Source organism: Ascaphus truei, chromosome 3, assembly GCF_040206685.1.
Source record: "Ascaphus truei isolate aAscTru1 chromosome 3, aAscTru1.hap1, whole genome shotgun sequence".
Taxonomy (NCBI): domain Eukaryota; kingdom Metazoa; phylum Chordata; class Amphibia; order Anura; family Ascaphidae; genus Ascaphus; species Ascaphus truei.
This window is the reverse complement of record NC_134485.1, coordinates 326,319,350-326,335,368: the sequence shown is the minus strand read 5'-3', so window position 1 is coordinate 326,335,368 and position 16,019 is coordinate 326,319,350. Positions and strand designations below refer to the sequence as shown.

The window sequence follows — 16,019 nt, the reverse complement described above, 5'->3', positions numbered from 1 at the left end:
ACTCGTCCTCAGTTGTTGGCATCTGCAGGCTTCATACTGTACATGTTACGGCGTTTGTCGGATTTCAGCTCTGGAGGGACACAGAGTGATGATGTCTCGGAGCTGAAGTCAGCAGAGCAATCAGGCTGGTTAACATGGGTTGCCGTGGTAATCAGCCTGACGTCATCTCCGTGACATCATCACTCTGCGCTGTGTTAGCAATTGTTAGCAATTCTGAGCAGGAATTCAGTGGCAATACTTTTCTTTAACATACGGTTCTGCATATAACATAATGGAGGCTATGTATACCATTTCCATATGAGCAGAGAAAAGGGTGTTTTCTGTCCCATTGCACCATTTTGTTTGTGTGCAGTTGCGTCACAAGTAAGAAACAGTTTCTGCCGTCCGGTGCCATTTTTTAGTGCCGGAAAGTTAACGGCACTTTAAAAGAAAAAAAAAGAAAGAAATTGCCACAGATTGAAGGGAAATAAAGTAACACACAGAGGTGCAGAATTTGATACATCTCGGTATAGTCTGTGCATCATGTAACTTCTCCAATTGACAGTCTTATAGCAAGCTGAAGCACATAGGTCAAACATGGGTGCAAAAAAACTCGATAAACTGAGGCAAGGTGAAAATGTGTTAAGTTTCCTCCAAAACTGCATTCGTATATAACCTCTGTTTACTCCATTGTAGCCAAAGAGACCAGCTTTGCATTGCAAGCAGGGTTTAATTAGTCTGAGTAAGACAAAATTGTACCTGTTCCTTGCTCACGGCGTTTACATTTACGTCATATCCTTGTACGACACCTGTAATATTCTGTGTTTTATAGTGTAGGATTAGGCTGAATCACTTGGATGTAAAGGAATAAATAACAACAACAGTCGTTAATGGTTGGAATGAAATGCTCACATTCAATAGGGCGCAGTGTCCCCCATCAAACCACCAGGGGGCCCCGAAGATCTGGAACAGGTGCGGCATTCTTGACATATCAGCACTTACAAGACCTGAAGTGAGTCAACCTGTTGACTCACAAATTCTACGAGTAGGAGAGCTCAGCTCGGCACCCTCGCCCTGAACATAATGTGAAAAGTGTTTTGTTGTTGGGAAAGGCTTCACTAATCCAGTGCGTTTAGATTAGCCACCCTGACACCTTAACCCCTTCCTTACCTGGGGGGGGGGGGTGCAAAAATGGGCCTGGTGCAGCATAGCTTTGCATCTCTCCCGTGAGATAACCCCTGCACTGCCGGAGGGCTCAGCAATGCATGTTATATATACTGCTAAATGGGTTTTAATGAGGCACTCTGGGGGAGGAAGGGGCACATTACCTAGCCGTGTGCGCATACAACTTTAGTACAATTAACCTATTCGGTGCCAGAGGGATCAGTAAAGAAAGGATCAGTAAAGACCTGAGTTGACGTGATTTGCTGTCATTACACCCCCAGAATGCTTTGCTGTCCCCTCTGGCAGGAGACAGGTACAAACCCTGTAGTGGGGTGGTACTGCCTCTGCACTTGAAAACCTGAATTTCCACTAAATGGTATTAAAAAAAAAAAACCCATAGAAGATGTATCATTAGATTGTAAACTATTTGAGGCAGGGATTACTTTTACTGTATGCTTATTTGCTTTTCATTATCCTTATGCCTGCACTGTATTTGGATTTCACATGAGTTTCCTGTATGTTTCTACTGTAATAAACTGCATACATGTTTGCCGTTTTATATATATATATATATATATATATATATATATATATATATATATATATATATATAACGGCAGTAGAAACATACAGGAAACTCATGTGAAATCCAAATACAGTGCAGGCATAAGGATAATGAAAAGCACTAGAGGTAAATTATATATATATATAATGAATAAAATTGTTTACACATTATTTGATCTCCTTGCACACGCAGCACTAGTGCTTTAAAGGAGCCGTGATTGACACTTTTTTTGTTATCAGACAAGTTTTAAAATATATATATATATTATTATTATTATTTTTTACTTTTTCCATTGTAAATAAGAACTTTGGATGTTTTTTTACCTCTAGTACCGTTTGGGGATGAGACTGTCAGTCCTAAAAACTAGAGGTGAATGCTGTTTGTGTTGTGACCGTTGTTGGCAGAGTGATTGTGAAGCCATTATTGGTCAGACAGAAAAACGCCAATAGCTGCTTGCATTCTGTAGGCCTGGAAAAAAGGAAACATTATTTTTTAACAGGATGCAAATAAATGAGTCAGTTACTGTAAAGGTAACTGAATCTTTCTTAGTAAGCTGATTACACTAAATTATTATTATAATTAACCTTCTATGTGGGGCTGAACCTTTAACCCCTACAGTGCTGTGGTAGTGATATAGTTAGGTCCAATTTTAATTTATCTTGCATAATGTTACATTTTTCTAGGGTACTTACCTAAATCCTCGATTTATTTATTTGAATATTTTTATTGAGTTTTTTTTCAGGTGTCAAACATCACAGCTATACAGTGTTATTTTGCATGGCATAGTTATAATTGTTCCAATTTTTCTTTGACATGTATTCACAGTTGTTACCACACAACTGGCACTTGTATGTACACCTCTTATACAATTGCACAATCACTATTCCTCCTGGCGTTTTTGATTATTCAAACATACACATCTCAGACACTGCCACTGTAGCTGTTAAATCAGAAGTCCCTGTGAAAAAAATGTTCTTCATGCTCCCTAAAATACTAAATGGGATATGTATGCATGTATATATATGTGTGTGTATATATATATATATATATATATATATATATATATATATATATATATATATATATATATATATATATATTCAGAAGCAAACAAAAGTCTGTAAAATCATCATGGCAGTGGGCCGGACATACAACAAGAAGAAATTACCATTGTTGGACAAAGATGGTACAGTACTCAACTGGATGCCAAGGGACATTAAAAGATCAAGACGACGACCAAAAGTAAGATGGGAGGATGAAATCAGAAAGTGTGTTGGAGCAACATGGAGCGCTTGCAACCTCAGTACCTGCAAGATCATTGGGGAGGCCTTCATCCTGCAGTGGATTGACAAGGTATTAGGTGATACCTTTTTTATTTGGACTAAATTAATATCATAGGAAAAGCTTTCGAGGGGTTTCTCTCTTCTTCAGGTCAGCAATACTGATTAACAAAGGAGTCTCCGGCTAAAACAGAGGTTAGGAAAGGAGAAAAAAGAAAAAAAAAGATAATTATTAATCAGTATTGCTGACCTGAGGAAGAGAGGAGAACTCTCGAAAGCTTGTCTTATGATATCAATTGTTAGTCCAAATAAAAAAGGTATCACCTAATAACGAAGTACTCATTTATTCTGCATTATCGCAACTGGACTAACACAGCTATTTCTGTTTCATATACATATATACTGTATATGTATATATATATATATATATATATATATATATACATATATACTGTATATGTGTATATATATATATATATATATATATATATATATATATATATATATATATATATATAGCAACTGTAAATATTACTGTATGTTCATTTGCATGTCTTAGACAGGTCTGCAACCCTGTCTTTCCCCATTGTCACCCAGCTTACAGCACTTCCACTGCAGCAAGGGATTCTGGGAAATGACATGCAAATGAGCACTCAGTGCCACCTTTTGTCTCAAGCTCGTATTACACAAGCCAATCCTCAAGCCAATGCATGCTGTTTTAAACACAGCTTTTAAACAGAGGCTGGGATGAGATGCAAAGCCATTAGACCTACTCACATACATTGGCTTGTGTAATACGAGCTTGAGACAAAAGGTGGCACTGAGTGCTCATTTGCATGTCATTTCCCAGAATCCCTTGCTGCAGTGGAAGTGCTGTAAGCTGGGTGACAATGGGGAAAGACAGGGTTGCAGACCTGTCTAAGACATGCAAATGAACATACAGTAATATTTACAGTTGCTTTATGCTTTACTGTGGAGGGTTTTTGTCACTTTTTTTACCCACCATAACCTTAATGACAGTGGTGATTACCTAGTCTAGTCTCAAACCTGCTAGCCATTAAGACCAGCCTCACACTGATGATACCCATCAAGGTTGAAACATGTATGTGAGTAGGTCTAATGGCTTTGCTTCTCATCCCAGCCTCTGTTTAAAAGCTGTGTTTAAAACAGCATGCATTGGCTTGAGGATTGGCTTGTGTAATACGAGCTTGAGACAAAAGGTGGCACTGAGTGCTCATTTGCATGTCATTTCCCAGAATCCCTTGCTGCAGTGGAAGTGCTGTAAGCTGGGTGACAATGGGGAAAGACAGGGTTGCAGACCTGTCTAAGACATGCAAATGAACATACAGTAATATTTACAGTTGCTTTATGCTTTACTGTGGAGGGTTTTTGTCACTTTTTTTACCCACCATAACCTTAATGACAGTATGTATATATATATATATATATATATATATATATATATATATATCATATGAAAATATTACTTGTGAGCACATTCACATGTCTTAGACAGGTCTGCAACCCTGCTTTTTGCCATTATCACCTAGCATACAGTGCTTCCACTGCAGCAAGGGATTCTGGGAAATGACAAGCAAATGAGCACACAGTGCCACCTTTTGTCTCAAGTCCACATTACATGAAAAACCCTTAAGCCAATGCATGCTGCTTTAAACACAGCTTTTAAACATAGCCTGAGATAAGATGCAAAGCCAATAAACCCACTCACAGACAGACTGTTTTGACCTTGTGGGTCTCATCAGTGTGAAAAAAAGCAACAAAGGATGGGCTGGACTGCAAAAACTATGATGAAAGCAGTCAACAACTCACCGGGATGACGTAAAAACAAAAAAGTTTATTTAGACTACATAGTTAAAATAAAGGACATACTGGAACAAAAAAAAAAGGGGGGGGGAGCACTCCCACGCGTTTCACACTTCCACAGCGCTTTCTCAAGGAGTTTGCTAAAACACACATTGGAACAGATTATATAGCCCCTCCTATTGCAATTGAGACAGCTGTTGTTAATAACACAATCAATAATCAGTACACATGAAGAAGGACAAACAGACCAATAAGAAGTGTGAATTAAATGATGTCAGTTTTGCAGAGATGCTGAACTATGTTGAAATATATAGGTAACAAAGTTACCATAAACACATGGTGTGAAAGGAGAGTAAACATACGGTTCACTAGAATTAGATTCCACTATGAACTGTATGGTCTGTTATTGCAAATAGCAACAATAGAACATCTAACTGAGACAGCATTGTTACATTTATATGCCTAAGGGCAGATCTCGGTCGTTATACAAATGATGCTGATTCCATAAAAAAAAATTAAAAACAAAGTTAGAAACAAAAAAATAATAATATCAGTGTGAGGTTGGTTGTACTGGCTTTGCAATTTGAGACATGAGTAGGTCTTCACCACACATTATTTACGTTATGGTGGGAGAAAACGGTGACTAAAACCCCTCCACCGTATAGCATATAGCATATAAAAATATTACTTTTGAGCACAGTCTTAGACAGGTTTGCAACCCTGCTTTTCGCCATTATTACCTAGCATACAGTGCTTCCACTGCAGCAAGGCATTCTGGGAAACGGCATGCAAATGAGCACACAATGCCACCTTTTGTCTCAAGTACACATTATATATTTATTTATTTATTTATTTATTTAAACAACAAAAAGAAAGTACCAAAAACGGAGCACACAGGTATACCAAAAAAAAATGAAGATAACGGTTTATTAATGAACGTAAAAACAAGGGAGAAAATCTAAAATGAAGGGGGACTCTCACAAAATCCTCAGGTTAACCACAAAGGGACAAGGCGGTGAATCAGAAATAAATGGCACAAATGGGACTGGCCTAATACAAAATGCAGTGTGATAACAAGTGTCAAGGCATGAGATAAAGTGGCTCTATAGAAACAGTTGTTAAAGTAACATATTACCTACTAGAGGCAAATGAGTGTGACTGCAGATGAAAGGCTACAAATTACATACACATGCACACAAATAGGTGTAACTGCAGATAAAGGCTACAAATTGCATACACATACACACAGAAAGAGCAAAACAATATACTCAATAGATAGCAAATAGATGTGAAAGGCTGATAATGCACATACATTGCCAAAGTTGCACCCAGATCATGGCTGGGATAATTGAAGTTATGCAAAAAGAGCAACTGAATGAAAAAAGGTCAGTCCAAGTAAGCAGTAAAAACTGAACTTATAACCATGTCATGAGACATCACCAAGAAATCAGTAAGTGCAAATGCACTGTCCCTTAAATGTGGTGAAGAAAAAGGGGGTCCCCCTGCAGCAACTCCCCCTCCAACGCGTTTCAACAACGGTCTTCATCGGCGAGTTGACCACTCGGAAAGACCAGCGGGTCGAAACGCGTCAGTGGTGTAGACGGACACCTCCTGTTGCAGTGCAATGGATCCTGAATACAGAGGCACTGAGTGATATGCTGCAATTGATCCATGATTTATAAGCTAAGTATAGGTGGCTGTGTTCAGTAGTTGGGATATGGATTCCTATTAGACATATACACATCACCTCCACTGCTCATCTGAGCCTGGATCTTAGCTGTTGATCCCTGCAGTTCTCAGATCATTACCAGTATATGCATTTACACTTTACATGGGGTTTCATACCTTAGGCAAGTTGGGAACCACAGTTAACCCTTGCAAGGTGGCTTAACCCCTTGCGTTTGGACTTCCACATATATAGGGATTAGCTATTTTCTGGTTATTGCAAGTCACCTAGGGATGCTCTAATGTTCTGTGCTACTGGTATAGCGATACTGTGTAGAGGGTGGGCCATATTCCCCCCCCCACTTTTTTTTTTCATTGACCGGACGGTCATTGGTCTCTCTTGGGACACTGTCCCGGGAGTCTACTTTACATTTAGGGATTATCCCCTCTCTGTTTTTTCTTATTTGTGGATCTATTTAGTTATCTATATTATTTCATGTTTTGTTATTGCATTGTGTCACTCTCAGGAGGTTTTTCCTTTGTCCTGTCTGCTTTTTGTATGTGCTGTTATTTTTTTTTTTTGCTGTTTTGTGGTGTTTAGATGTATAGTAAATAAAATTAAGTTATTTTTGACTATTTTGTTGCATCTTATGTTGATACTATAGATATTTCTGAGTGCTTATCATAGGGTTTGCTTTGTGTCTTTGTGTTTCGTGTATATATATATATCAAATGGAAATTTTACTGTATGCTCATTTGCATGTCTTAGACAGGTCTGCAACCCTGCCTGTCACCATTATCACCCAGCACACAGCACTTCTACTGCAGCAAGGGATTCTGGGAAATTACATGCAAATGAGCACACCAGTGCCACCTTTTGCTTCAAAACCATTCAACGTGGTTCCCCTATAGGCTTAAGCTTGCTGCTTGGTCACAGCTTTGAGCACAGCCAGGGTTAAGATGCATAGCCAGTAAACCCACATATATATATATATACATATACACACATACACGACTATTGCATAGGAGAAGTACAATTGGTGCAGTTGAACTGTGCTGACATCACCGCACAGGTAGATATCTCTGCCCTAGTCAGTATGCAGCCCATTGATCAGGTCCTGACCTATCAGAGAGGAGGTGGGCGGGGCCTGTGGTGACTTTCTCCTGGATGAGGAATGTAGAGTGGAAGTTGAGCGCAGTGCTGCTGCTGTCAGACACTCTGTCCCGTGCTGCTCACTCCGCACTATTATAACTTGCACTGCAGCCTGGGATTCTGCTGCCTTTCTGACCTGCCGGGGTCATGTGCGAGCTCCACATCTAACCCTGCCAGGCAGCTGATCTCCGTGACATACTCAGGATGGGGTACTTGGGTGGGAGTTGGGGTCTGCTCATACTGTGGTGTCTTGCTCGGGATCCTGTCACCACTCAGAAAGGTAAGTGACACACGTACCTTGTGACCACCTACAGGGTGAGCCACCGCTTTAACCCCTGCAGTGCTGGCTTCCAGACCCCCCATCCCAGTAATGGAGGGAACTGCAAGTAAGGGAGGAGTGGGTCAGTGAGTAAAGACACTGACTGGCACTGAGTGTGAAGCGGGGGAACCTGCTTTAATTCCCGGTGTCGGCTCCTTGTGACCTTGGGCAAGTCACTTTATCTCCCTGTGCCTCAGGCACCAAAAACCCCATAGATTGTAAGCTCCAAGGGGCAGGGACCTGTGCCTGCAAAATGTCTCTGTAAAGCGCTTCGTAAAACTAGCAGCGCTATACAAGAACATGCTAAATAATAAAGTAACCCTTAATGCTGCAGCAAATCAGTGGGATGAAGTACCCTGCCCAGGGTGGCGGGTGTGCAGTGCATTTTAGAGCATGCATCATGGTCCTTGAATGTAGGGATCTGTGGGATCTGCAGAGGATTTATACAGTACCAGGGCACAATCCAGGCTGCAAAACTTCCCCTCTCATTAACTTGCCACTAACTTTGTGGGAATACATGGCAGGTCTGACGGAAGCATTGTGTGTCATTTTACCCCTTCCGAGGGAATTTTGGGGGTGTATTCATATCGGTGTAGTTAAATCTGGTTTAAAATAAAAAGATTACCATACTCCCACTCAGGAGGGGGAACACCTGGCTCCAGAACCAGATCACCAGGTACTGTCAGACAGCAACATCTATGACATCTGTCCCCCTAGCCGATCCAATTCACTACAGGATCCATTATAGGAAGGGCTAAACCAGGAGTGTGTGAGCCAGCCCCCTGCTAACCAGGTGGCCACTCTACCTGATATATGTACACTTAAATTGTAAGCTCTCCGGGGCAGTGATTTCCTTTCCTGTTGCCTGACTTTGTTTCACTTATTCTATTATAATTCCCTGTATCGTATTGTCTCTTTTATAAAGCGCTGAGTACACTGTGGGTGCTATATATATATATATATATATATATATATATATATATATATATATATATATATATATATATATATATATATATATATATATATATATATATATATATATATATATATATATATATATATATATATATATATATATATATATATATATATATATATATATATATATATATATATATATATATATATATATATATATATATATATATATATATATATATATATATATATATTATTGGGGAGACCTTCAGATAAGGGATGATGATGATGATGATGATGATGATGATGATGATGATGATGATGATGATGATGATGATGATGATGATGATGATGATGATGATGATGATGATGATGATGATGATGATGTATACTGCACACACACACTCACACTCACATACACATATTCATGCAGTGAGTGTGTGCTCTGAACCATGCCTTTTGATGTGAAGTGAGATGCCTTTGAACTTGCTCTGGGGAGCAGTGGAACCTGTTCCTTCCCGGGGCGAGCGTTTTGATGCGATTGTTTTCGCAATTTGCTCATTCTTTACTGACCCAGCGAGGCATTGTGTAAAGGAGTTTCGGGTAGGTGTGTCTTAAAGGGACAGGCTGAGTATACAGATACTATACTCCTTAGTAGTATCTCCCAGCTGCAAATCTGAAGCGATGCCAGTGCAAAAACGGCACCAGATTTATTCTAAGGACTCCCGTGGAATGAGAGCGTTCCCTCTGATAAATCTAGTGCCATTTTTTTGCACTGCGTTTGACCTAGTTTTGATGCCAGTGGACTTTATTAAATACTCTCCTCAGTCCATTAAACGTGTCTGCAAGGTTCACTAGATTGAGCCAGTTATTTTGTATTTACATGTTTACTCTTAAAGATAATAGATGTGTAAAAAAACAAAAAAACAAATCCCCAATTGTAGTACTGTGTCTAACTTACTTACATCGGGAAAAGTTACTTGGATCATATTCTAGAACAATGTATACAATATTTCTACTTAGTGTTCAAGTGAAAAAGTAGTGCTACTCTGAGGCTGTAAAAAAAAATGGTAGTGGTCCCGCTTCACCAGTCAACAGAAAACCCCCCAAGGTCCAAGTTCGTAATCTGAAGAGCGGGCTAGAGGGGGCTGCAGGCCACTGCTAAGCGAGTGGTTATGCGTTGGGTGACAATATCCCTGTTTAGTGTTGGCATATTTGGGACAGGCTCAGGAAAGATCAGTTATTCCAGACACTGTGTACAGCAAGCGACAGATTGTATCTGCTGCGCACATAAAGACTCTTTTCAGAACGTAGCTTTAAAACCAGGGTGGGCAGAGCCCTTGCTGTTAAATTCCTGCATAGCCAGATACTTAACAATGATCTTCTGATTTGACGTGGTAAGAGAAGAAGGGTCCTTTTGAAGCCTGTGAAACTGGGTTGAATCCTAGTCTCAGATCCCTGTGACCTTGTGCGACTTTTTTAATACTTGGTTTCCAGAGCACAAGGAGATAACATTGTAAGAGCTAAGTGGCAGGGATGTGTGCCTGAAACATGGTATGTAAAGTGCCATTTGCATGCCGTTTACATTTAGTCATACTGTCATGACTAAAAGAAAATGCAGTATTATTTTTATGCTGATTGCACACATGCAGATTAATTCAAAAAGATCCGCTACTGTTTTGCAACACACAGCAATGCTCTTCCACTTATTGTCCATCTCCTGAAAGTCAGATAAGTGTCTGAGCTTCAGTCCCAGAACCGCCTAGTATTTTCCACACTGCCAGTGTCAGTTGGACATAGTGACTTCAGGGGTGCATGACACCAGTTCTCAAAACCCCACAACAGGTCAGGTTTTAATATCCTTCAAACCTGACCTGTTGGGGGGGGGTCTTAAGAGCTACAGTTGAGCACTACTGACTTAGGCTGCGCTTATAGGGCCGGCGACGGTGACGTCATGCTGCGGTCGCTGGAAAAATCAAATTGACTTGACTTCCAGCGATCGCGACCAATATATAGTAGTAGCGACGCAACGGCGGCAATGCATTTGTTTTGATGTGACGTCGCTGGCACTATAAGCGCAGCCTAAGTCTATCAAAATACCTCAGGATGGAGTCAGCTTGTTTATCGTGTGTGTTTTTTAATTCAATAAAGCACGCATGTCACCTGTTTTTTTTTTTTAGTTGTGAAAAATAAAGGATTATAAAAAGGAGTGGCCTGCTAGAATTATTGACCGTATGACGTGCTAGAATTATTTACCGTATGACCTGCTAGAATTAGTGACCGTATGACCTGCTAGAATTATTGACCGTATGACCTGCTAGAAGTAGTGACCATATGACCTGCTAGAATTATTGACCGTATGACCTGCTAGAATTAGTGACCGTATGACCTGCTAGAATTAGTGACCATATGACCTGCTAGAATTAGTGACCATATGACCTGCTAGAATAAGTGACCAATGATGTGCTAGAATTAGTGACCAATGACCTGCTAGAATTAGTGACCAATGACCTGCTAGAATTAGTGACCAATGACGTGATAGAATTAGCGTTTTGCCAAATACATACTCAAGGTGAATGGGGTACCACTTTCCATAGGCTATTATCCTTGTGTCTTTGTAATGGGACAAGATACAGCAGGAGTTGGGTAACCATTGAGAAATGTCAACTGAGAGGCCCCATAACTGGATGGAAGCTCCACCTTTGGGTGCCTTATTGACCCAGCGGTGGCATGGTAACAGTATGTTGCATAAGCAGACTACATGAGTAGTATTTGATTACACATATAGATGAAAATCAAACAAACAGCCTCACATCACAAAGGAACTACTATAGACATATGATGCGAGCCAACGTGACAGTATGCAAATAATATGATATGATGCCATTAACAACAAGGAATGGCTAATGCCGATAGTACAGTAGGACCATGACGTGCATTGCTACTGGGCTGGTTTATGGTTACACACCATACGTTTAAAGATGTTATTGCCTTTATATACCAAGTTGCAATGTCATAAGACACCTTCTGGTTCCAAAAGGGTTAATAGGGAAGTGTAATAATTTTCCGCTAGTATATATTTTTCAACATCATATCCTAATACTGTAACCTACACCAGTTGTACGGGCTACTTGGAGCAACCCAAGTTGATCCTTTGGAAAGTTGGCCCTGGAAACGTATTATTATTATTTTTTTCTTGGTTGGCAACTATGTCCCAGGGAAGATTCCAGTCTCGTCTTACTCTGCACCTGGATTAAAGAGGCTTTCTAGCTGGGATAGAGACCAGTTACACATTACTGCTTGGCCCGTATCACAACTGAGCTAAAGCTTCTTCAATAACAGGTGCAGCGAGTTGTAAATGTTGGAATATGATTCTGCCGGAGGGAAATTTTGCTTCTGATAGAAAGAAGGGGGAGGAGGGGAGGATTTAGGAGGTGTAAAATATTGCATTGCTTGTCCCTTGGTTTAAATAACAACTGGGTTGGCACATTTTAAAAGAGTAACTAAACCCCTCTCAAACCTTATTTAACCTCCAGCAATCTGTCATACGTCCCTATGGCAGCAGAGGCCTTAGTAGTTTCAATGCTAAGGGCCAGTAACACACGATTGGAGTTAGTTGTGTTTGTGTTAATTAATGCATGATTGTAAGTCACCTATGTGAATCAAAGTACATTCGTCATTTGTGCAAAGCCCCAATTAAATGCGGCTCTTCCCCTAGCAGCAGTGCCCACCTTCTCCGTCCATTGCCAACGCTTGAGCAGTTATCCTGTAGCTCAGCACCAGTGGATTTTATTGCCTACTGTTTGTGGGCTATAGGTCAGAAAAACAAGAGTGACAGGGTTTGTGTGGAATTCCTTCCTGCACCCAGCACCTACTCCTCTGCTTGCACAACAACATCACTGGCTTCAAACCCTGCTATAATCAAGGCGCTCTATCCTGTTTCCAGGTTTATGGCTCAGTTTTGCAACTGATGATTCATTATAACCCATAAGCTTTATTATTATGCTAATGATTCTGTTTGTGCCGCAATTACAATCTCTGCAAGAGATTGGTTACAATTTGATAAACCACCTCATGAAGTGGATGATCATAATGGCCTCATATTTGATTTTTAAAGCATGCTTTGATTTCTACATCAGGTTTTATCCCACCTCCCCAGCAGTGCAAGATCATTGTAACACTTTCCTGTTTTGTTTTGTTTCCAATGTTCCTAGCTGTTTGAGCCGCAAACTGTAACAATTGTATATAATGTATACCCTGTTCATTTATGTAACTGTATTTGTAACCATGTAGTATTTGTCATATTAACTATGTCCATTATACTTGAAAACGAGAGGCAACTCTCAATGTATTACTTCCTGGTAAAACTTTTATAAATAAATAAACTGTAACAATAAATGATGTAGTAATAGGATACGTTGTAGCTGCTTAGTTACACGGACTGAAAGATTGCTTGAAACTGAAAGGCGGACATTATGTTAGGCACACAATCAGAATTGTTAAAGATTTATAACAGGAGCACCAAACGATTGCCAGCTTAAGTAAGAATGTAGAATTATACATTGTCGCCTGCTTTAGCTCTACAAATAAGAAAGACATGGGGGGAAAGTAGTATCGCTGCTTTAATCGCACAGCGAAAGCCATTTTAAAGGTTCTCGCAAGATATGTTTTACACAGAATTTTTTTACACATTGGAAACGCTTGTCATGCAAGATTTGCTGCTGAAGTAAGAGCCAACTGCATCTTTAATCATAATAAGTGGCCACCCTGGGGACCTTATGACTTTGCGTCAACGTCACTGAGTTTTGCATATATGGGGAGATTGTGAGCTCCGCTCCCAGTGACCTGTGATTGGACCAGAACAGGAGGGCCTCCTCTAGCGTTCCTGGTGTCAGGGGCAGACCGCTACGCTAATGATCTCAGGACCGTAGAGCTAGCAGCACTGGCTGCCTCAAACCTTCCGGCGCCCAAGTGGTTAAACATAAAGCGTCCCACACAGCATTGCGTTGCTTTTCAGTAAGTGAGCGGTGTGCTCCATTTTGCGGCAGTGCCTCACACACAGGCTTCTCTAGTAGAGAAAGGGTCCAATTAACCCTGCCCCGTGATTGTCCCCTGCAGTGAAAAAGGTTGCTATTTAAGCACGCCCCTCCTCCTTAAAGCTGACCCTGTGAAACCAACTCAACTGTAGCAAGTAAGGGCTTGACCCCGCTGCCTACTACAGCGTCCGCTGTGGCAGACGCTGCACGCACGAGAGCCCTCCCCCTCAATGGCGACGGGACCGCTGCGAGGGGGGGCCGCAGCGCTGAGGCGCGAGCTGCTCCTGCTCTCAATAGAATTGAGAGCAGGACTCGCGTCGAGCGATACGGCACGCCCCCCCCGGCGGTTCAGCCAATGAGGGCGAACCTGCCGGGTGACATCATGGCCGCGCCCCCGTCACTCCCCTGCCACGCCCCCCCCCCCCCGTCTCTCTTCCTGCAGCTCCCTGCAGACCAGGTAATCGGCTGCACGCGCCGCCAATCTCGCGGGCGCGCGTTGCAGCTGAGTTACCGGGGCCTTAGCCTAACACAGATCAAGAAGCTTTCTAAAGTGTGCGACAATACACTCAACAAGAGAACTTGGAGTAATGAGGCTCAAGCCTCGGTATCCAATATCACCACTGACAGATTTAATCTGTCAGTCACAACAGAACAGGCTTAAAGCTCTGGAGGATTTTTTTTTCTCCAATGAAAGGGTTAATGTAAGCACAGCTCGAGCTGCAATGCTCTGGCAGTGGAAGAGTTAACGAAGGCACATCTTATCTTGGGAGATTCTGCAGCCTACGTCTGTTGCTGGGCCATTGTTTAAGCACACCTCGCCTTGTGATGCTCTTGAATGGAAAAGGTTACGTTTTATTTTCATCTCCGTCTGTTTGTTTTTCTCTTTGTTTGTTTTGCGCCGAGGCATCCAACGCTCAACGCTCAACGCTCGAAGCGCTGCCAAGAATGAAGCCGTCAGCACAAGTCTCCTGCGGAACCATTCAATTTCCTTGCGTTCTGCTTCCTCATACACCTGCTATCCCCCGCTGCGCTCCCCTGCAAACAGGCTGCTACACAGGCTGCCCCAGCATGGGACCAGCGGGAGCATCTTATCACACTTCCAGCGCCCGCTCTGTAACGATGTGCAGTGCACTCTGGCAGCACAGGTGTTTCGCATTGGGCACCAGATACTTCATCCGAAGATAAGGGTCCCGTTTATACGGTGCAATCTCCAGGGATGCATAAAAACACAACACAACAATGTTTTGCCAGGACACAACAATCATTTTTTTCTCAAAATGTGATCTTCAGAGTACACACACACAGATGGATGGATAGATAGAAAGAAAAAGAATGACCAGCACTCGCAGAAATTAGATGAAGTGAATCTTATTTGCTAGCATCAACATTTTGGTCCTTACTTAGTCCTTCATGCTGGGCTCCTAGGCAAGAACATCTGCACATTGTGAGTGCTAATCTATGCCCTTTTTTATCAAAATATATATATATATATATATATATACATACACACACACACACATTCTTACATTTGGACTGCGTTGGTAGAAGATTTGTGTTTTTTCCTGGCTGCTGGATGTGTAATATTAACAGTTTCTCCCTCTATTTGATATTTGGATACGGAAGGCGTACTGTAGTATGATGGTAACACTGTTGCTTTTGAAATGGGTAAATACAGTTCAAATCTTACTGTATGCACCTTGTGATCAAGGGGCAAATCACTTTATCTCCCTGAGCCTCCCCCGGCAAAAATGTAAGCTCTACTGGACAGGAACTCAGTTTGCATGAAAATGTCTGTGTACAGCTGTGTACATACTGCTACAGCTCAACCCCCTTATAACGCTGTGCTTGGTGTCCAAAGAATCACATCTCGTTATAAGTGGATCGCGTTAGAAATAATGTACAATTGTATGCATTTTACAATAAAGAATTTAAGATACCAATAATCGTGTTGTAAAGTATTCCTAAATATTAAAATTGGGAGCCACGCTTATAAGCGGATTTGCATTGTAACGGATCCCGTTATAACGGGGTAGAGCAGTAGTTAAGAAAAAAAAGAATTCAGAGTTGTGTTTTGAACATACCCTGTGTTAGGCCGCGCTCATGGTGGGGGCTG

At 41.3% G+C, this 16,019-nt stretch overlaps 1 protein-coding gene across 1 annotated transcript in view; it reads left to right on the top strand.

Annotated features, from left to right (window-relative positions):
* The first annotated feature begins 7,640 nt into the window (after positions 1 to 7,640).
* Positions 7,641 to 16,019, top strand: part of ERBB3 (erb-b2 receptor tyrosine kinase 3) — a 90,363-nt gene continuing 81,984 nt past the window's right edge. The window contains exon 1 of the mRNA XM_075591350.1: positions 7,641 to 7,910. Coding sequence (XP_075447465.1) covers positions 7,835 to 7,910 — 76 coding nt within the window. The 5' untranslated portion in view covers positions 7,641 to 7,834. The remainder of the gene's footprint in view (positions 7,911 to 16,019) is intronic.